The sequence below is a fragment of the Neofelis nebulosa genome, chromosome 2 (genome assembly GCF_028018385.1).
Source record: "Neofelis nebulosa isolate mNeoNeb1 chromosome 2, mNeoNeb1.pri, whole genome shotgun sequence".
NCBI classification, from domain to species: domain Eukaryota; kingdom Metazoa; phylum Chordata; class Mammalia; order Carnivora; family Felidae; genus Neofelis; species Neofelis nebulosa.
In genome coordinates this window covers 3,799,725-3,822,335 of record NC_080783.1, presented here as the reverse complement: position 1 = coordinate 3,822,335, position 22,611 = coordinate 3,799,725, and the positions used below count along the sequence as shown (strand labels likewise).

Genomic DNA, 22,611 nt, shown 5'->3' with positions numbered 1-22,611 from the left:
GTTAGTGCAACTGAGACAGGACCCGGGCCTCTAGCTCTACAGACCTGGTCAAGGGGAAGCATACTTACAGAAGCACACCCCGAGAGCCTCGTTCACACCCACATCCGACTCAGATGGTAAGACTCTGGGTGGCGAGCTGATGCGATAGGGGTGTGAAGTCTCGGGGGAGTCTTGCGAAGAGGGTGAGAGTGTTTTCCAGGGAGAGGGTTGTGACTCTTCAAGGGCCAGAAGGCAGACTGTATCGGGCAAGCTCTAACATGCCCCCCAATCTCCCCGCCTTCTGGTATTCACAGCCCTTCCATCAGGTGTGGGCTGGACTTAATGACTGGTTTCTGAAACAGCAAGACAGCAAAAGCGATGGGATGTCACTTCCAATATCTGGTTACAAAAAGACTCTGGCTCTCATCCTAGGGGTTGTCTCTTGCGCTCTCTCGAGCTCCCTGTGAACGATGCCAGCTGACCTGCTGTGAGCCGATCTGTGCAGAGGCCCCCCTGGCAAGGAGCTGAGGAAGCCCGCAGCCAACGGCCCGAGGACCTGAATCCTGCCAACCTCCACATGAGGGAGAGTGGACGGGGATCCTTCCCCCGTCAGCCTGGGAAAGAAAGAGCCCAGAGCCTCAGTCTACCCCTCTGCCACAGCGGGAGAGACCCTGAGAGAACCCAGCAAGGCTCCGTCCAGATTCCTGTACCACAGAGAGTGTGAGATGGCCAATGTCTCTGGTATTAACCTGCTCAGGTTTAGGATCATTTGTGATGCAAACATACACAGCACAGAAATGGACCAGTAAGTTCTAGAAAGCACAGACCCAAACAGAGCTAGAAGAATTCCTCTGGGAGTGGGTAACTTGAGGGCGGAGGCTGAACCTCTTGGCCGCTGACCCCAGCTCCTGGAGCACTGCCTGCACACAGTCTGCTCAGTAGAACTGTTCCAGGAAGGATAAGACCTGACTCGGGGGGGGGGGTGGCGTGGGTGGTCAAGTAGGTCTTGGGAAGCAGACAGTAGGCAGAGTAGATCTAGGTGTCATGAAGTTTGGAATTGAAAGGAGCTCCAGGAAGGATATGGGTTCATAATGTTGCCTCGGAAATTCAGCCACCTGGGCACAAATGTGCTTCCGGGCTGCCCCTGACCCGATCCCCCGGAGTCACATAAGAGTCTGGACACAGCTGGAGTGAGCGCTCGTTGGCGTGAGGGGTCCCCTCGATTTCTGTGGGATGCTGTTGAGAAGGGGCCTTGCAAAGGGAGGCAGCCCAAGTTCAGGTCTCTGATGCTTGCTCGCTATGTGACTTTGAGACAGTTCCCTACCCTCTCTGAGCCTTGGTCCTTCGTTTGGTGGTTGTGCCGATAAGGTAGCTTCATAAACGGTCACTCGAATCCACTTAAATCCAGCTTCGAAATCACCCTTGATTCTATCAGACTCAGTCCCGGGTCTCACAGGCCATGTGTCACAGCTTCCACTTTGCACCGGCCCTTCCTCCGGCCCCTCAGCTCCCCAGGACAGGGACTAGCACCCTGGGGCTCCCCCTCCAGGAGGAGGCTTGCACCCGAATGCCGCCGATTGGCCGTGACCTTCACTCCTAGCCTCGCACACCGCGACCACTCACTTGGACTGTCCAACTCGGGATGAAGCCAAGTCTGAGGACGCCGCGGAAAACTGAGACAGATATGTGACCCGTGGCAAGGGACACCTCAAAAGCACAGTGCCCCTCATCCTTTTTGAGGAGGAATGAACCGTCCTGAGCTGGGAAATAAAAAGAGACTAAAGATGAAATAAAGCCGGTGCCCACCTGCGGCACGGGGAGGCCTGACTGGGACCCTCCAGTCCGGGGGGAGGTCAAGGATCCTCCGCGGTGCAACAGCGCCCCCTGGTGGCGAAGACTGAGATCGCACCCACGAGGTCTCCATACCCGGCCCTCCTCGCTGGCCTCCCCGCCTTCGCCCTCAGAGGCCAGAAAACTGAACTTCCTTCCCCAGAACAAAACGTAAACATAGTATTTGCTTTCTACCGTGGGAGGTTTCAAAATATGCGTCTAAAAACCCTGTGCGAATAAGGTTATGGGACGTCCCAACCTAGAGGTCACGCGGCTACTTTTGTGGGATTAATGATAATCCCAGTACGTGAGCCCAGGCACTGGACTAGGACTAATCTAACTCAGTCCTCAAAGCAGCCATGCAGGAGCCCAGTTGTTACCCCAGTTTTACGGGTGCAGAAGTGGACTCGGAGGGACGGAGGGCCCAAGGTTTGGAGGTCAGTGCTAGGAATCTACGGCCGGGCTCTCAAACATTCTGCTGTAAAGGGGGGCAGGAAACACGATGGTTTTTGCTTTGGTTCGCCCCAAAACTCAGGATGAATTCTGATTTGGTTTTCAAAATTCCTACATCTCTTCCCCCACCGAAGACCCACTTTCTCTTAAGCAACTCCAGATCCCGGCTTGTTTGCAGGGAAAGTATGAATCACCCCTTTGAGAAAGTTGATTTACCACAGACTTATTTGCAAGGGAGCCAGGTAGGAGCGGGGAAAGTGAGCCAGCAGGAGGCTCACATTCTGGGCTGGTGGTTCCCCCAGGCCCGGTGGAGATAGGATCACCCAAGGTGGCCGATGATTCCAGAACAAGGCTGTGCAGAGGCAGCGGGCTAAGAAATCAAATGAAACCCAGCACTCATTGCCAAGCACATGCTGCTGCTCTAAGGCCTGGGTTGGGCTTGGGGATCTCCGTGACTCGGATGGGCACAGTTTGCTGGCACTCGGGGAGTCCTGAGTAGGCAGAAGGCAGGAGAGAGGAAGGAACAGGGAGAGAACTGCCTGGGGAGGAATGACAGTCTGGATCCTCCCTCTGGAAACGCTCCGGATTAGGACCCCGATCGAGCACGTGGGACACAGCAAGTGCAAAGAATGGAGCAAATAGGCGGGTGCTGGAGGGTCAATCTGGGAGGTGACCTGCGTGGCCTTCCATCCCGGGCTCTCTGAAGACTGGAGCAGTCCTGGGCACGCCCCACACTGGGGTCTGGGAGCAGGCAGTGAGCCAGAGCCCCCTCAGAGCAGCACCCAGACGCCCCTTCGTCTGGAGAAGGGTCCTCTGTGCCAGAGTTGCCTTGGAGCTGAAGGCATCAGAGCACCCTTCCGAAGGGATTCGGGGGACGAGGCAATGAAGCAAAGACCGAGGGACGACGGGGAAGAGAAGGCAACGCAAGTCCTGTTCTCAGCGAATGGATAAAGGAAACGGCGACACTGAGTCAGCGTTGGTGCCACCGACACTTACGGAACACCGGCGATGTGCGTGCTCACAGTGCGAGGGTGTGGGACGCTGCCCCGCAGAAGTCACAGAGTTACGTCACACTAGCCACGGATACTCCCGCTCATGCCCTTGGCCAACAGACGCATCTGTGCCGAGGACGTAAGTGAGGATGAGAAGGGCTTTCACGGTGACACCTTCTGCAGGACCGTCCCCAACACCCGCCCCTCACCGCTCCCGCCTTGCCTGGCGCACGCGCCCTTCTTCCCTGCTTTATTGATAATCCCTTCGCTTCTACCACCGACATCCCTTTTTACCGCTTTTCTTTATGCCTCCAAACCTCCCCTAACATGTATCTGCCCTCAGCTCCCGGGCCTTTCTGAAGTTTTGCAAAAACGTTCTCTTTTATTATTCACCTGTGACCACAAGCACCGGGAAAAGGGCAGGGGGAGAAAGATGTGTCCTGATTTTGGATTTTGGATTGTTAAAGTTGTTTAAGATTTGGGGCAAAGAAAAAAAAAATCATGAAAATAATGTTACAATATTAGAAGGAACCTTATGGGAAATCATTGTTCACCTTGTAATCGAACCCCTTAATCTTACCAGGACTTTCGGGTCTATGTTCCTTCCAACACATAGCCATACATATGGTCTTATTATTTCCTCTGTTTTTCCCTGGCGTTACCTCAGAAAAGCTACTTTTATGTAGACTTTATGAATTTAATAACTTAATTCAAAACCTCTCCCTGACTGACCGTGACATGTTTAACTTTCACTGATTAGATATGTAGATCATTTTTTAAAAAAATTTTTAAGGTTTATTTATTTTTGAAATGGAAATAGAGCACGAGCCGGGGAGGGGCACAGAGAGAGAGGGAGACACAGAATCCGAAGCAGGCTCCAGGCTCCCAGCCGTCAGCACAGAGCCCGATGTGGGGCTTGAACTCACGAACCGCGAGATCGTGACCTGAGCTGAGGTCGTACACTTAACCCACTGAGCCACCCAGGCACCCCTAGATATGTAGGTCATTTTAAGGGCTTTAGCTGTTCTCTTTGTATTTTATGTTGTTGAGCCATTTTGAGCTACAGCGTATTTCCCCTTTTGCAATGACTTCCACAGGAGAATTTCCGGGGACGGGACTCTACGTTGAAGGCTACAACTGCGGTCGCAGCTCCCACCGTGTGTCGCTACCTTGCTTTCCAAAGTGGTGGCACCCGCTGGCAGTTCCACCCGCAGGGGATGACTTGGCCAAGAACTCCATTTGAGATCTCACCGAGCAGAGACACCAATGTCCCTCTAAGTCAATGATCCGGCGACAGGACACGAGAACCTCTCTTCCTGTTCTCGGCCACATCAGCACCCCCCAAATCCCAGTTCTTCCAGAGGACCAGCCGCCAGAATTAATACACTCCTCTACCTGCAGAGAGTCTGAGGTCTCAGGAATCGAGCACGCATCGCTCTTTCTCCCTATCTATTCTCATCCGGCCAACAGAGACAGCTGGTCATCCTCTGAGGTTAGCCTCCACCCCCAGGGTGAAGCCACAGAGGCTGGCGGGCTCAGGGGTGGCCCATTCCTGCAGCTACTTCTTTCCCTGCAACTTGGGGGCCGAGCTGTCTATAACCTCCATCCACAGCCCTGGTCCCGGTGGCCCACCCTCTCTCCCCAGGTTCTGCCGCCTCCCGCCAGGATCTGTCTGCCTCCACAGGGTTGCCTGTTCTGGATCTTTCATGTAAATGAAGTCACACGATATTTGGTCACCGCAACTGGCTTATTTCACTCACCATGATGTTTTCAAGATTCGGCCACGTTGTGGCAGGTGTCAATACGCCATTTGTTTTTATTGGCAAATAGCTTTCCACTCTACTGGACGTACCACATTTTATCATCTGTTTGTCAATGGATTGATGTTTGGATTGTTTCTACTTCTTGGCTATCACGACTAATGCTGCTATGAACATCGTGCACGAGGTTTTGTATGGACATGTTTTCGTTTCTCTTGGGTATATGCCCAGAATTGCTAGGTCACATGGTGACTCTCTGTTTACACTTTGGAGGAATCGCCAGCCTGAGTTTCAGAGTGGCCACAGCACAGTACGTTCCCACCCACAGGGTAGAAAGGTTGTGACTTCTCCGCATCCTCACTGACATTTACTATCATGTCTTTTTTTATTAAAACCACCCTAGTGGATGGAATTTGGGGTGTGATCTGCCCTAAGGAGTAATGTCCTTGAGCATCTTTTTGGCCATTTGCATGTCTTCTTAGGAGAAATGATTGTGTAGATCTCTTGTCTCCTTTTAAATTGGGTACTTTGCCTTTCTATTTCTGAGTTGTAAGAGTTGTTTCTTTAAGTCCAACTCTCTTACCGAGTATGTGATTTGCGAAATGTTCTCCCATTCTGTGGTTGCTTTTTCACTTTCTTGATGATGTCCTTTGAAGCACAAACATGTTTAATTTGATAATGGCCAATTTATCGACTTTTTTTTCTTTTATTGCTAGTGCTTTTGGTGTTGTATTTAAGAAGTCAGTCCCTAATCCCAGGTCAGGAAGACTTGCTCTGTGTTTTCTTCCAACCATTTTAACTTTTACTTTGGAGTCTTTGATCTAGTCTGAGTTAATTATTGTCTATGGCATGAGATAGGGGTCTCAGCATGGGAGCCCATGATTCCCTTGACATGGGGTCCCTCCCCCCATGCTGGGGGAGAAGCGCAGCCCTTGCCACCCCAGAGCCAGCATCCCCAAGATGCAGGGCTTCCTTCCAGGGCCTGCTCTTTTGCCTACTGCCAAGTCCTGATCTCTCTCCTGAGGCCCATCTCTTGAACGGACTGCCTTTTACGCCAGTCTCCCCTTTCTCCGATCCCTCCACTCCTCCTGTTTATTATTGAAAGTCTGGCAGTAAAGACGGGTGCAGAACGCACACGGTAACAACTTAAACCTGGATGCCGGCATCACAGCCCTGGAAATCCATCGGCCCTTCCCTGCACTGGGAAGGCCAACGTCTTACCTTTGACCCCGACTGCTCATCCCAGCCCACCACCAATCCTTCTTTCCCAACACTCTCTTCCTCACCCAACTCCCAGCCTCCAATCCCCAAATGCCTGTACCTGTCTTTTAAAGAACAGTGTGTTCCTCTAAACGACACCCCAAATTCTACCGGTAACCTTCGCTCCTATTTCCAAAGCCCCCCCACCCTGGGATTTTCTGTTCAGCAAAGAACCATTAATCACAACTTCACTTTTTAGCAGTCCAAAGTACCTGCCAAGGCTTTCACTCATACTTTTCCCTTTAAATGATCAAATCACTGGGTAGTTGATCCCACCGAATCTTTCTCTGCCCGAAATATGTTAGCAGCCGTTATTACATGTTAAAAAACTTTAAATCCTGCCCATCAAATTTATGTCCAATGGTCTTTGAATCATTTTGCCCTCGGTCCTCCTCTTCACGTGCATGTGGTTGACGAAACTTGGTTGCTCTCTTTCTCCAAAAGATCTCTAGTCATGACATTTATTTGTCCACCTTCCTAATTAACGTTGACAGTTCTTTGGGGTTTGTGGTGATCTTTTTCTTATAGTCCATCCAAAGCATTGGTACACACCATCATTTCCACGTGGAGAGTGTTGATTCTACAAAACTCATCAGTGAGGCTGTCACTGTTTTGAAATTCCTAGTGTACTTTCACCTTTGAGCGTGCCTTTGGCGAGTGAAGCTCATTGGGACAACGAAGCATCTACAGGTGAGCAAAGAGGTGCCCGCAATGTTTCCGTTTCCTGCCCCTTCCATGTAGTGTTCCAAATATCACACAAGTTCCCAGCGGACCCCCCAATGGTGGGAGTTTGGTGAGACTCCAAGTGGAATCACAAGGTAAGCACCCTGTGTCTACACTTGAGTGAGCTGCATGCTGATAGCCCCGAGAGGCCACATTTTCCCTTGGAACCTGAACTTTCTGCAAACGTATAACAAAGGCAACGGTGTCCTAAGGGACATGAATGTCCAAGGAACTCGCTTGTGCTCTTTCTTACTCGTATTACGTGCGTGTGATCACGTAAATGTGCTGAAAATGTATGAGCTATGAAATACGGATTGTGCGATTTCTGTCATGCCACACAGGGGTTAAATGCACGTACATCTGAATTTAAAAGTTTTTTTTTTTTTTTAATGTTTATTTATTTTTGAGACAGAGACAGAGCATGAACAGGGGAGGGGCAGAGAGAGAGGGAAACACAGAATCTGAAACAGGCTCCACGCCCTGAGCTGTCAGCACAGAGCCCGACGCGGGGCTCGAACTCACGGACCGTGAGATCATGACCTGAGCGGAAGTCCGACGCTTAACCCACCGAGCCACCCAGGCGCCCCATGTACACCTGAATTTAAAAGCGGCAGCGCGCAATATAAAGATGGGTGGTAAGATTCATGCTAATAATTTATATTTTTAACTTTTATTTACTTCGAATTATGTTACATAGCAAAAAGCACTCTGGAGAGGTGAGATACACTGCAAAGGAAAAAGCTTTACCTTGTATTACCCTAAATGGCACTTCCCTCCCCCCACCCCATTTTTTGAACAAGGGTCCTGCATTTTCAGTTTGCCCTGGGCCCACAAATTGTGCAAACAACCCTACGGCAGGACACCAACGCGAGCCTCTTCCGAGGTGGTCTCGCGAAGGGCACCAGGACGTGTAGGCCAATGAAAACTGCACACGAGCGCGTCCGCTAGCGAGGGACACTGAAGGACACCCGAGGCGGCGGCGGCGGCGGTCTGGGGCCGGACCTCCGGGGCCAGACCTCCACACCCGGTGAGCGGCCCGGCCACGCCGGGTCCTGGGCAGAAGCCCACACCGGACCGGTTTCAGCGCACGCGAGTCTGGGGGTGCAGGAGGGGCGAGAGCCCCGCAGCCGAGCACCCCCCGCACCCGGAGGGGCCGCCCGATCGGCCTTCCTGCCCGGAATCCCCAGGCGCGGCTGGCGCCTCGAAGGACGCATGCGCGTCAGGCCGCCCCGCGGGGACGCCGAGCGGTCCCCGAACCTGCGCGCACCCCTCCCTTCCCGGTCTGGCCGCGCGCTCGGGCAGCGGCTTCGCGCGAGGCCGAGCCGGTCCTCCAGAGCAGCGAGAGCGCCGGCCAGAGCGGCGGCGAGCCTGCCCCGCCGCAGCGGCGGCCGACGACGCGCCGGAACCGACGGCGCACCTGCGCCTGGGCGCTCGGCGGCGTCGGCGGCTCGGTACGTCATCGCGGGCGCGACGGCCCGAGGGACTGTCTGGGGTCTGCTTTCGGGAAGGTGCCGCGGCGGGACCTGCCGGGAAGATGCCAGTGGCGGTGATGGCGGACAGTGCCTTTAGTTTCAAAAAGTTGCTGGATCAGTGCGAGAACCAGGAGCTCGAGGTAGCCGGTCGCGTCGCGCTGGGAGAAGCCGCGGGGTGTTCCGCGGCCCCGGGGCGGTGCCGGTCTCCAGGGTAACGGGGCCCGCGGGGCTCGCGGCGGGCGTGGGAGCCGCGCTTGGGGAGCTCGGGACGCCGGGGCCTGCTCCGAAGGCTGCGTCTCCCCGAACGGGCCCCCGTCTCCCCGAACGCGCCCGGAGCTTGTGGTTGTGCGTCTTCAGCTAGTGAGCCCGTGAACCCTGTGCATCTTCGCTCCTGACATCCTTCAGGATGCTTCTTGTGTGAACGGGACCAGGCATCTTTCCTCCCCGGGTGGGGCGAGGCGAGGGAGTGTGGATTTCATTAAAGACATTTGTGCAAGCATACACAGACCAAAGAAGAAGTAACGTTTTATTAACTCAGAAAGCCCTTAGTCTCATAACGTTATCTCCTAAGTTGACTGTTCTGCCTTCGGTAGGATTGTTGGAAGTTCGGTCATGAAGATGTTAAAGTTCATTGAGCCCCCCCCCCCCCCGCACTGAAAAAGCATGTATCACATTAGAATAAAAAGTTAACTAACCAAAGGATACAACAGCCAGAAGCAGCAGCTCACTAGTAGACACTTAATATGTGTTTGCTGAATGCATTAAATTTGAAGGCAGAGAGGAATGTCTTTGCAGCTCAGCTGTGATTTTTTTGTTGTTATCACTCATCACGTAGCCGTTCAACGTGTTTGATACAATGGGTGGTGGAATCCTAGTGCTTTAGGGTTCTCTTGGAATTGGAAACGTTTGTTTCTTTTAAGAGTAACTGCCATATAAGAATTTGAGAACTGGGAAAGGGATCCCGTTTCAAACACAGAGGCTCAGAAGGAGATAAATCACAGCTGATGGCAGATCTAAACCTAACACTGTGGTTTTTAGTGTTCCGTACCTTCTCTAAAGCTCTTTCTACCTCTGTAGTACTAAGTATCAAAAAATAGGCTTACTTTTTAGGTTACTGTTAATAAAATACTTTTTTTAAAAAAGTGTAAGTGTAAATGAGGTTTTCCATTTTTGGCCTTTTAGGCTCCTGGAGGAATTGCTACACCCCCAGTGTATGGTCAGCTCTTGGCTTTATATCTGCTCCATAATGACATGTAAGTACCTTCTACCTGAAGCTAAGAGCAGCCGCGTCCCCAGGATTTACAGAAATTATTCTTGCGTTGAAGAAGCATCATTAAAACATAATGCGCAAGGAGCTTTATCTTTAATTGTATTACTTAATGCACTTATTTCATATAACGAATCATGATTTAAACAATGATTAGGCCAAGTTGTTTTAAAATATACTTGTTTTACAAGTACATATATTCTCAGCACCTGAGTGGCTCAGTCGATTGCGTGTCTGACTTCAGCTCAGGTCATGATCTCACGACTCATAGGTCCGAGCCCCGCATCGGGCTCGGTGCTGACAGCTCGGAGCCTGGAGCCTGCTTCCGATTCCGTGTCTCCCTCTCTCTCTCTCTCTGCCCCACCCTGGCTCATGCTCTGTCTCTCTCTCTCTCTCTCTCTCTCTCTCTCTCAAAAAAAAAGTTAAAAAAAATACATATATTCTCTAAAAAACATTCTAATTTGTTATGAGAAACTACAGTGTCTGTAAATTCCTTTAATTCTGTTGTCCTTTTTCATCTTTAATAAAACTTTCTTCAGATCTCTGTTTACTTCATTTTGCACGTCACCCATAGACCAAGAGAAACCAAAAGGGAAGATTGAGAAAGCCAAGAGGTTTCTTGAAAGGTGTCCTTTTTTCCTTATTCTTAATTCATGTTTATCGAAGGAAAGTCGGAAAGCATAGCGTACAGAAGGAGTCCCTTCTGGTGCTACGAGCCGTTGATGATTTCTATTTAAGTGTTGTTTTAAATTCTATTAAAGCTGGTTTCGTATCTCTTAGAAAACTCACCTGAGATTTCTATGACCCATACACTGTGTAACTGTCGGTTTCGCTTTGTAATCCTGTCGTCATACGTGTGTTGTGGTTCAGGTTTCCACACTCTTAAAAACCACCTCGAAGTGTTGGTGGCTCTGTGCCCACTGGTGAGAGGAGGGCTCGTGGGGAGCACCGTGCACCGTGTTCGTTGTCAGGACGTTCCAGAGCCTTGAAAGTATAGATACTTGTTTATTTTTATGTGTGTATACCTTATCTACTTAAGTGTTCGTGTGTTTGGTGCCCGTTGCCTTAATTTGAGACCCAGATCGTTCATAAAAAATGCACCGAAAATGGCAGAATGTTACTTTGGTAAAAATATTTCATTTCTTTTTTTGCCTGGAAAGCTGCTCTTCCTTCCCCTGGACAAATTTATATAAAAGTCAATTTCATTCTATCTAATACGGAGTACTTTTAAGTCTATTTCTGTGTGTTTGCAGTGAGATCTAGAATATTGAACATTCATTGAGATCATTCTTTTTGTTCTTTCTTGGGGGGATGTAAATTAGGAATAATGCAAGATATCTTTGGAAAAGGATACCACCTGCTATAAAATCGGTAAGTATTCTTTAGTATATGCTACTATTTGAATGTGGTAACATTCGTTCAAATGGCAACCTTTTAAAGTTTTTAAGGTTTCTATTTTCTTTCCTGTGTGGTTCACAGGAGTAGTTACTAAACTGGTATTAAAGTTTAAGAACAGATCTACAAAGTCCTCTAATCAGAAATTTTAATTTCCCTTGGATGGTATAGAAACCTGTACTTAGCTTCTGATCACATTTATTGAGACACTTCTTATGTGTCACTTTGCCTGGCAAACAGCTGAGACATTTTAGATAAAGGTTTGGTTTGGATTTTTTTTTTCCTTTTGTAACTGATTTATGCAGTTTCCCGTGATGGTATTTCTTTGAAATTGGTGTTGTTGACAAGAATATTCTAAAAATGATTTTCACAGCATTGAAATCTTTTGCTAGTTAGCATTTTAGATTTCTTAGTTTCGATGGGAGATTAGAGGAAGTCGCCTCTTAAAAGTTTCTTCCAAAGTGAAATGAAATACATTTTTAACTTCATGGGATTCACTGTTTCCAGCATAAATGTGAATTGAGTTTTTTAAACAGTCACAGAATATGACCAAGAATTCACCCGAATTCTTTTATTCATTATTGATATTCAGCAGAAATTCATTTTAGTGTTTCTACCCTCTTTCTTCTCCAGACATTCTATTAAGATTGGTACTTAAGTAATTAAGTAATTATAAATGACACTCATAGTTTCAGTGATGTTAGTGAGAATTCTGTCCTGGGAGAGGCTACAGTGTATGGCATCTTAGATTGGCAGTCTTTATTATTAGCCATTTTGTTATACTTATATCCAAAAAATACATATATAGATTTTACATGCACACATATATGAATATGCTCTATCATGTATATTATGTATGTGTATATATGAGGTAACCAATATGTTTCTGAAAATGATGTGTAAGAAAGTTAATTACCAGACTTAGTTCTGAAGTATTTTTAGATTATTTCAGGTTTTAATTTTCTATTATAATAAAAATGTGTGTAAACCACACAGATAGATTTTACCTTACTGTCCACAGCATTTAAAATCCTTTTTGATGGTGGTTGGGCTAAAGAAAGCATGATCCTCTTAAAAGAAATGTTGAATTCTGTTTTAAGATACAGTTGCTGGTAAATCTGCATATTCTCAAAGGCAGTAATATTTATTGCAGGCGAACTCTGAACTTGGGGGAATTTGGTCAGTAGGACAAAGAATCTGGCAGAGAGATTTCCCTGGGATCTATTCGACCATCAACGCACACCAGTGGTCTGAGACGGTCCAGCCGATCATGGAAGCACTTAGAGGTAGTGTTTCTTTGTGCTTAAAAATTAAATTAGGCCTGTTCTCTAAGTGCTGTAATGTTGAAGTAAGTCAGTTTTTTTTTAAAAAATAGATCTAATTTAAAAAGAAAAAAAAAAGTTACTTTCTGCCAGGTGAGTGGGGCAGCTTTCAAAATTCTTTTGGAAGGATTTGCTGTAACCACGTGTCTTCATTTAGTCTTGCTTGAAATTCTATCGGTGGCCAAGGGATTCGCTCACTGTCTCTTTAATTTAATTCTAAATTGAAAGTGCTCTTGTCAGTAGGAAGATTTTTGCTACTAAAATGAAATCTTAGAAGACTCTAAGAAGCCCAAGCTGTGGGGTGGTTAAGGTCTTAAACCCCAGGTGTTTGAAAGTGGAGACGATGCTTTGGAGGTTGTCGACCTCAGCCTTTGGTAGGGTTTGTCTTCAGCTTCTGGGTTTGTAATTCAGTTCAGTACATAGGTGCTCAAATGGTTTTCAATTGCTTTGAAAGATTACAAGTCCGTGTGACATGGCACTGATCCTACGATGCAACTTGACCCTGCCTGTCTGTTCTCCCACCCCGGGCACGTGACCGTCTGTCCCAGTCTTGCTGGTTCACTCTTACAAATTCATACAGCGCTCTCTTAATGCGGTTACCTGGTTTCTGTAGGTAACACCTGCCTCCGCTCCCTGCCTTCCTTCTCTGGAGGAGTCAGCGAGCAGGGGTTTTTGAATAACCAACTGCTCATCCCTCTGTCAAGGGATAGCACCTTCTCAGGGGAGCAGGAGGTGAAGGTTGCTTCTGAGATGGACCTGATTTCTCTTGGAAAGGCGAAGCCGCATCAGCGTAAAACAGAACAAGGTCAGGGATAGCACAGGAGGCGCTTCCTTTAAATATGAAGGAAGTGAGCAGGACCGCAGGCCCGCAGATGGGAGGGAGGCGTGCGGTACGAGGTCGCCCAGGGACAGCAGGGGCAGGTTCGGATGCTCCCACAGGGAAACCGCCTCAGCTTCTTTGTGTGAGTCCAGAGGAGGCCTCGGTGTGGCGGTGGACTTTCTCGGAGGATCTGGCTCAGTCTTAGGGCCGCGGTGTGAGGGCCCAGGCTACATGCTGTGTCCCCACGGTCTACAGCGGGTTCCTTGGCGGGGCCAGGGCTCGGCTCTCCTGTTGCATCAGGCAGACGTCCCCCCTGTGCCTGCGGTGGGTGTACGGTGTTTCTTCCCGGTGCCGCCTCTGCCCCCGGCCCACTGCATTAAGTAGGCCTTGAAGGCGTCCGGCAGGCCCCTGCGAGGCTGTGTAGCAGAACGTGGGGTGGGGGGGGGGGGGTTGGAGTCCAGAGCCCTAGTTCTGGAGTTCAGGTCTCGGTGCCGTCACTCGAGTGACCCCTCAGTACCTCATTTTTCTCATTTGTAAAGCGGGATCATAAATAGTACTTGCCTTGGGGGGTCGTAAGTGAATTAATATGTATAAGCATGTAAGTATACTTACTTAACACGGATAAGCAGTCTTGTGTTCACCCGCAATATTTTTGGACCTATCCGAAGAATTTTACAAATCCCCAGGTTCACGAACGGTACTGGATTTGCCTTCATCAAATGCAGCCTGGTGAAGGAAGTCTCTTCACAGATTTGAATTACTGCTAAATTTAATATTTTGCATTTTAATGTGTTACAAACTTTCTGTTTTCTGGATTGTTCTAAGAACAGTGACTTTCTCCAATCTCTCCCTTTTCTGTTCTGAGTTAGTCACAGTCTTAGAAGGTTGAGAAGCATTTAACTAAAGACAAGCTAGTGAAGGAGCTGGCCTTCTAGTTTTTTAATGGCAACCAGCGGCCGGTGAAGCACCCAGGGGCTCCCTGTGGGCCCTTCCTCCACGGGGCCCAGAGGGAGAGAGCGAGGGACCCACACTCCTGGAGCCACAGGAAAGGGGCTGCCCCCGGGAGCTGTGGCTCCGCCAGAGCGAGGCCGGGAGGGCGCGGAGGACACGCATTCACCGGACCCGTGACCCATCCGCGAGCAGGCCGTGCGGGTCCCCTGGGCCGTGGTGTCCAGCCCCCCCCGGAATGGAAGGGCAGAGGTGGATTAGAAAGTGCAGGGCCGCTAGCCCAGCCTCTCTCCGTGTCCAGCGCTAGCTGTTGGCGGGTGGGGGTAGATAATGCACACTTGTAGGTGCCGTCCACACGACAGGACGAGCGCTCTGTCAGCGTCTCCCCAGGGCTTCCGCCCGTGCTGAACGGCCGCAGACATTAGGTGCTGGCTCCGTTTATATTCCACCTTCTCACGTGTGGTTCTAATGCCCGCCCGAAAGAGCCGACACATTTCCCAGGTCTCAAGGGTGGCACGGTGACGAGTGGAATGGCCCTGGGTGAAAGCAGCCCGAGGTGTGTGGCCTCTGACCGGCCCTGTGGGACCCCGCCTGGCTTTTCGCTTCCTCTGCCAGCCCGCGCCCTCTGTGCTGCCCTCCCCTTTGCCAGGCCTGCCTCAGTTTCTCTCCTCTCCGGCTCTCTCCCGCACCATTCTTGTTCTCCTCCCCATCTTTCTCCGCTCAGTTCTAAGCATCTGACCAGGGAACTTGAACTGAAGTTAATATTTTTAAAATATGGTCGGTCTGTTTACCAGGCGGGTATAATTTCTGGTGGACACTTGGATTTCCCTTTCTGTTGTTGCTTGTGGCAGCTCTCTTTTATTGAGTGCCTGTGGCCTTCAGTAGGGAAAGATCCCCCATCTCTGACGTGGGTTCAAGCCCGACGTGCGGTCAGGTGCAGAGCCGGCCGGTAGGAGGAAGGAAGGAGCGGGCTGAAGGTGCCGGCGGAGGAGCACGCACGGGCTCAGGGGAGCGGAGAGGATGTCAGGCTCAGTGAGAGGTGGAGGAGCGCGATGGGTGTCAGCGGTTTTTAAGAAGTACGAGAGAACGGGGCCCAAGCCCGGGTCCCGGTGGTAGAGTCAACAGGCGTGTACTTAGCGCTCCCTTAGAGAGGGTGGGCACTCCGGGGGCGGGTGGAAAGAGAAGAACGGCAGCCCTCCTCCTGTAGGGAGCTAGGGCATAATTGAGGTGATGGGAGCGCGGACGGGTGGGGTGAGCAGTGCTGTGCATTTAGAGAAGAGCAGAGATGGCCGTGAACCCGAGCGCTGCAGGCAGAGTTTGTAAACAGACCTAGGAGTCCGAGCGGAAACCACGTGACGGCATGAACCCAAAGGCCGAGACGAGAGAGGTGTGAGGCTCGTCTGGGAGCCAGGGGGCGAAGTGGAAGGGGTGTCTGAGCAGCTTGGTGCAGTCGTCGGGCGATATCCCAGGAACGGAGAGGATGTCGCTGTGTCATGGGGCCGTGAGGAACGTACGCCCCTGCCTGCTGAATGTGGACAGTAACACGCAGAGTATTTGTCCGCACGCTGACCGCCAGGTGGGGGAGCCCTTGCGTCGCCGAGGCAGCCGTGGGTGGAAGCCAGGCTGGCCGGACCGCACCTCCTAACCTGCAACCGTCCACTCTTCTCTGCCTCATTTCTGAGACATGGAATGTGGGAATTGAAGCCTGGGGAGGTCCCACCCGTCACCTCCAGGGGGGCGGCAGGAGGGGTGTCGCTGGAATTGTTGGCGGCCCCCCTGTTAGGCTCAGCCATTCAGGACCGGACCCTGGGATCTGAGCCCAAATTAAGTCAAGAGTTTAGAGCGGACTTGAAAGTTAGGAAGTGTCAAAGGACAAAACTTCAGCTGAGCAAATCTGCAGACCTAACTGGCATTTCTAAGCAGACCGTGTCGGGCCACATTCCATCTAGCAAGTAGAGGGGACTCGGAGGGCTCCGTACACAATGGTGGGAAGGAACTTGGGGCAGGGAAGGTGTTAGCAAAAGAAAAAGGATTGTTTCCATCAGGCCATCTTCCCTTAAGGATAGAGCAGGGATGGAGAGGGTCCCTGTGGCAGATTAACTCTCCCTCGCCCATCAGAAAATTCCTGACTTACCGGTTAGGATTATTTCTAGCAGGAGATTGAAGCCGAGTCAGGTATTAAGTCCCAGTTTGTTGGCGTGGCGTTTGGGGCCTGTGGTTTTCTTTTGAACAGAAGAGTGCTGTAGTTACACGATTTGTCTGAAATTCCTAGGTGTGATCCTGTAACAGAGACCCTCCTAAGAAAGGACAGTTAATTACTGAAGTAGATAATTTCTGCCCCATTCATTCCAGTCTTAAATTTTTAAGTGGGATTAAAAGAGGTTCAAAAAAATTGTATACCGAGTACATAAACATATTTAAATGAAGTTTTCTTGGAGTTTGGGTCTTCTATTTATTAACTTTTTCCTCCTGGGTCATTTTTATTGTCCTCTGAGAGAGATTTGCTGTCTGAGAGGAAGCACAAGAAGATGATTTGTTTATTCGGCAATACCTGAGCGCGTCTTACACGCCAGGCACGTGGATCTATAAGCGTAGAAACCTTTGGGTTGATGTAGTCTTGCTGATAAAGTTGGACAAGGACAGTGACGTAACTTAATTACTAAAAAAGCCAGTTCTCTTGGTTCAATGTGTTGTGTCGCCCTCCACCCCCGCCGTAGATGCCACACGGAGAAGAGCCTTCGCCCTGGTCTCTCAAGCCTACACCTCCATCATCGCCGACGACTTTGCAGCCTTTGTGGGGCTCCCGGTGGAAGAGGCCGTGAAAGGTATGGGGCTTGCTGGTTACTTTCAGCAAAAGCGAAAGTGTAAGTTACTAGGGCAGGTATGCTTTTGAGATGTAGGTGGTGTTTGTCCTCTGGGAAGGGGATCTGGAACCTGCAGGGTCCCACAGCCACAGCGGGGCCTTGGGCAGGAGGCGGCCTGCAGCCCCGCCCCCAGGAGCCCTGCAGTGGCTCGGCGTGAGTGTCCACGTGGCCATGAGGCGAGGTCGTGCGGTTGTGTGTGGACCCATTTTACACAGCCGCTGTCACCACCTGATGAGTTAAAGAAACAACATTTTAGTCTGCAGAGCTTTTTGGATTTCCGGGTGTGGATGAGAGATTTCGTGTTCCTGCTCACTTTCAAAGCACTTTTTGCCAGAGGTAGTTAGTGTCACCTTAGAACGAGACCTCTGCGAAGGAGAACGTTGCCGTTGTTGGAAGTGGGCATTTGGCGGTGTCGGTGAGGTGCGCTGTCCTTGCACGTGGCCGTTCTAGCTCTTGCTGGGGGCCTCTTGGATGTTCCCATGGCCACTTTTTACCCTGGTTCCCAGGGCTGGATCCCCGAATGTTTTCTGCTTTTAGTTCTAAGAGTTTCGATCAAAACCTGAGTTAACGGTGGGCCTGTGAACTGGCGGTGGGTCCTCCCAGGCTGATGCCCAGGAAGGGAAGCTCGCAGCCACTGTGCGCCGAGCGTGGGGGGGGGTGGGGGGAGGGGACGGGTGGGAACAGAGTTACTGGAAGACGCTGTCCGAGGGTGAAGAGGAAGGCGCCCGACACAGCCCCGCATCTGCTCAGATCACATCGGTTCTCTCGAGCGGTGGGAAATGTTCACGGGATGTAAGTAAAGTTGCTTAAGTATGCCGGGAGAGTAGCATTATGTTAGTAATTCTGAGCTTAAACTCTGTAATTTCTTTAAATGATCTCTTTCCCTCTGAAAGTCAACATGTTGATACATGTATTTTTTTACGAAACTAATTTTAATTGCCCTCCCAACACACATTTGGAAACCCCTCCTCGCTGTCTCTCACCGGTACCTCCCCTCCCTTCCGGCCCCAGACGTGCTTTTGCATTTTCATTCCCCAGGTCATCCCCGGACCGGCTCCTCCCCTCGGTGGATCGCTGTAGAGTGTTGTACACGGCCCGTAGCGTTGTTTTCCCGTGATTGACATTTTTGAGTCTCCGACCCAAACAGAAACTCCGTTGAGTCCATAGCTTGTTCCTAAATTTCCAAAGCCTGCCACAATTTGAGTCACATAGGAGGCAGCTTGATGAGAGCTGTTGTGGCGAATCATACTGTTACTTACTCAACAAACGTTTGTTTCGACTTCTTGAAATTGATCCGTAGCTTATCACATAATAAAGAACATACATACCCCAGAGCCCAGATCTTAAGTGACTGCCTGAGTGTGAGTCCGGGTACCCTCCTTCCAGCCCCCTGCTAACCGTCTGGGCTGGGACGCGTCGGTGGAATTCAGACTTCATTTTCCACGTCAGTTAAGGGCGGCCCTGGTCCCCCTGTGGAGAGTGATGCGATGATTGCCTGCAGTGACCCCCGTGGAGCGGTGCCCTCTGGCCAGCACCTCTGTGAGCTGTGCCCTCTGTGAGCTGTCGTTTCCGTCGTTGGCATCGTCTTTGTTATCGGTGCAGGGATGGCAGGCCGTCCTGTCTGTCCCCCTCAGGCCTGCGTTTAGTCACGCTGACTAGGTTCATGCGGGAACACACACTTTACAGAAGATGGGTCATCTGTTAAGGGTGTGTCAGTCTGACGGAGTAAAATGAGGTTGGATACAGGTTTAGAAATATTGGAAAAATAAGCTGACCGGAGAACGTTGGCCCTCCCCCACTTTGCTAGCAGAGATACACATTACAGGGTAAAGTGCACTGGTCAGACCTTCCGTACGAGCAGCGTCACAGACAGGGTGGATCTTCGATGTGAAATTGCAGGGGTCTCGTGGTCATTTCTTCATCTGTGTGTTAAATGCGTGTTTCTAGGTATATTAGAACAAGGATGGCAAGCCGACTCCACCACAAGGATGGTTATGCCCAAAAAGCCAGGTAGGTGGGGCTCTGCATCCGTGGGTGCAGCTCGTAAACTGCGCCAGGGTCTTCGGCACTGGGTTTGGGTAATGTGATGGAAAGTTCTGGACTGACAAGGTGGAAGTGACCCGGGGTCAGTACAGATACAGACTGACAGACACTTGTGGCAGAAAGGATCTTAAAGACACCTTGTTTTACCTGAATTTTTGAAAGTGTATTTCTTGTATAAAAGACTATTTTATATGGGCTTTTTATAATCCTTATTACAACTTAATTTTCACTACGTTAATCTCCCATCCTTTTATTTATGGGGCCATTTCTTTCTTTTTCTTTTAATTTTTTTTTTAACGTTTATTTTTGAGGGGGAGAGAGCGCACAAGTGGGGGAGGGGCAGAGAGGGGGGGGCACAGAATCGGAAGCAGGCTCCAGGCTCCAAGTCGTCAGCACAGAGCCCGACACGGGCCTCGAACTCGTGAACTATGAGATAGATCATGACCTGAGCCGAAGTCGAAAGCTTAACTGACCAAGCGACCCAGGATGGGCTACTTCAGTGTTTATCCTTAATATCAAAACTGTTGCTTTTTAAAAAAAATATTTAAAAATATTTAAGAAATATTTTCTCCTCGTACTGTAGACATGTAAACTCTTCTGCGATGCAAGACTTTCAGTGGCTTCAGTGTTCACGAAATTAAGCTCTTTGGCTTTCTAAGGCTTAAGTTATTTGACCTGGCCTCGCGGTCCCCATCTGAGTTGCAGTCCTGAGGTCTTCTTCCGAAGTGAGCCGTGCTCATTCCTGCTTGGAGGTCTCTCTTGTGCTTAGCAGGACTGGCCTTTTCTCCCACGTCTTTCGAGCCGGCCTTCATGCCCACATCCATACAGCCTTCTACTTCAAACCAAAGTTCCTTCCACCTGCTCTGAATTCCTGTTGTTTACACATTGTTGACCTGACCGTAAAGAATTACTCAAATTTGGGTGGGTTCTGCCCCGTGAAGGTGCAGGAAGTGGTGAGACCTGGTCCCAGCGAGTCTGGATGCTGGAGAAACCGCCATAATAAAAAAGACGTGGGTGATCGAATAGAGCATAATTGTTAACTCTGTTAGAGAAGTCTTAAATGGCCATAAGTGCCGTCGCATGCATGAAAAATGACGTGTTCTGTGTGAAAGTTCTTGCCGACAACTTGTGTAAATTCAGTTGTTACTTTTAGTTGCAGGGGCCCTGGATGTTTCCTTCAACCGGTTTATTCCCCTATCAGGTATGTATCTTTTATGCTCATTTAAAACGTGTTTCGTTGTTTCTTTTTGTCGCATGTATCTGTTTTTCTTAGCTCTAACCTTGTAAAGGAAGAGATTAAATTCTGCACTTGCTATTTATAATAACGTATCTGGTTACGAGCGAGACCAGGTGGGTTCTCCTGTGTGGCTGACGTTGAGGCCGTGGCACCTCCTGACCCGGCCACAGCGCCTCCTGGATGTCACGTAGGGAAGCCGTGGTAGGGCTCCTCCCGAGCGCTTACTCGGACGTCATCCCTAGGCTGGCGTGCGCTAACTTAAAAGCTGGCACTAAACTCCTTGACGATGGGGTTCTTTGTGGGGCTTTTTTTGTTCACTGACAGCCGAATATTCTAGAGCAGTGCCTGGCACACAGTGAGCCCTTGGTAATTATTCACCAGATTTCGTGTCACATGGGCGGGTGTCTTTCCAAGAAGAGCTGTGTTCTCTTAAGAGAGATGTGGCGGGGCACCTGGGTGGCTCAGTCAGTTGGGCGACCGACTTTGGCTCAGGTCCTAATGTCACGGTTTGTGAGTTTGAGCCCCACGTCGGGCTCTGTGCTGACAGTTCGGAGCCTGGAGCCTGCTTCAGATTCTGTGTCTCCCCCTCTCTCTGCCCCTCCCCTGCTCACACTCTGTGTCTCTCTGTCTCTCAATAATAAACGTTAAAAAATTTTATAAAGAAAAAGAGAGATGTTGCATGTTAACCTGGGAAGTTCAACAAAACCACACATGCCTTTACTCCCAGTTTAGGAGAACCACTCCTGAGACTGGAGACTTCTTGGCTTATTTTTCAAAAATGTCTGAAATCACTAACAAAGTTTCCGTTGGACCCGTGGGTGGTGGGGCCAAGGCACTGTTCCTCGGGTGTCTGACCGTCTGTCTCTCTCTCTTTCTCCTTCGCACGCGCAGAGCCCGCCCCAGTCCCGCCCATCCCCAACGAGCAGCAGTTAGCCAGACTGACCGACTACGTGGCTTTCCTCGAAAACTGATGTGTCATTCTGAGTTCAAGATCCACCTCCAGAATCCTGTATACTGACAAATAGAGAAATGTAAAATTTTTATTTTCAACCTATTGGCTGGATTCGCACCTCGGCATTCCTTGCGGAGTATGTGATAAAATACATATATAAAGTATATATTATATATTTTGTCCTTAAACATTATGCTGAATAGTTGTTGAAACGATTCTTGTTTTGTAACATTTGACAATTTGGATGAAGCCCGTCAGTATTACGCAGTTTATATTTCCTGGTGACTCCTGAAACCCGGCCGCCCGGCTTCCCGTGGGACAGCGCCTATCAGCCGTTTGTCCCTGCGCGGCACGCGGCACAGCCCCGTCCGCAGCGAGGGTTGACACTTAACAGCGACGCGTGTGGGAGCTGAGGAGCGGCCGGGGGTCCCGAGCCCCCCCCCCCCCCCCGTCAGAGGACATGCTCCCCTTCTCCCCAGCCCCGAGGACCACACCCCAAGTGCTGACGCGTGGCGGAGGAGGAAAGGCCATGTCCTCAGCCAGCAGAGCGTGAGCTCCTGGGGGTGTCAGCACACCCGCTGCCCGCGCTGGAGGGCTCGCCGTGAAAACGTGACTATCGGAGACCTTCAGGAGCGCGAGCCGTCGTAGTCCTTTCTCGGGAAGGGGAGCGTAGGGCGAGAGGTGTGGTCCTGGCAAAGACGTTCTCACGACGAGTGATCCGCTTTGTGCCGCCAGCACCCTGCAGCCACCGGACGCTTGCACCCGTCCTTCACTTCCAGTTCTGCCTTTTGGAGAAATACTGAACGAGTCTCTCAGTTTTTGTGCGATGGCCTCTGACTGTTTGGAGGTGTTTCGTGTGTCTTCAGGCTAACATCCCCCCCCCCCCCCCTTCATTTATTCTGCATTTGTTCAATAAATATTTAATTGAATTCAGCTGTGTCACCTGAGATCGTTTCTGGAAATTTCACCATCCTGGTCTTTCTGTGGATACGTTCTGGTTTGTCACTGGCTCTCGAGATAGGAATTTCTTCCTTAAATACAAATGACCCATGTGGTAGTGAGCACCTGTTTTCACCCGCTTTAAACCCATTTTTCAGTTACTGTTAACATTTATGGAAATACTTTTCAAATTAATGTTTGATTTAACTCAGATGTAGAAGTCATGTTAAAAACCGCCTTGTCTTACAGCTGCGGAAGTGGAAATTCAAGAAGCAGGAGGGTCGATAGCTGGACAGCGATGACTCCCGTTTTTGAATTTGCCGGTATTGAGTGCACGTTGTCTCCGCGGGCCTTA

At 50.1% G+C, this 22,611-nt stretch overlaps 1 protein-coding gene across 2 annotated transcripts; it reads left to right on the top strand.

The window, feature by feature from the left end:
- Positions 1-8,422: 8,422 nt before the first annotated feature.
- On the top strand, positions 8,423-22,246 carry COPS8 (COP9 signalosome subunit 8). 2 transcript variants are annotated; one of them, XM_058700159.1, is made up of 8 exons: positions 8,432-8,609; positions 9,652-9,722; positions 11,059-11,107; positions 12,285-12,417; positions 16,939-17,046; positions 19,033-19,095; positions 20,282-20,329; positions 21,257-22,246. In XM_058700159.1, the coding sequence occupies exons 1-8, from the start codon at positions 8,532-8,534 to the stop codon at positions 21,334-21,336; spliced, it is 630 nt and encodes a 209-aa protein (XP_058556142.1). In that variant the 5' UTR covers positions 8,432-8,531; the 3' UTR covers positions 21,337-22,246. The 2 variants fall into 2 exon arrangements, with proteins under 2 accessions (XP_058556148.1, XP_058556142.1); XM_058700165.1 differs by lacking the exon at positions 19,033-19,095 and having other exon boundaries at positions 8,423-8,609.
- Positions 22,247-22,611: the final 365 nt, after the last annotated feature.

Bases quoted from the DNA above. Each gene is read 5' to 3' on its own strand.
- COPS8 (XM_058700159.1), top strand. From the start codon at position 8,532: ATGCCAGTGGCGGTGATGGCGGACAGTGCCTTTAGTTTCAAAAAGTTG. The intron at 11,108-12,284 runs GTAAGTATTCTT...TATTTATTGCAG, and splicing joins TACCACCTGCTATAAAATCG to GCGAACTCTGAACTTGGGGG. The intron at 20,330-21,256 runs GTATGTATCTTT...TCGCACGCGCAG, and splicing joins CCGGTTTATTCCCCTATCAG to AGCCCGCCCCAGTCCCGCCC.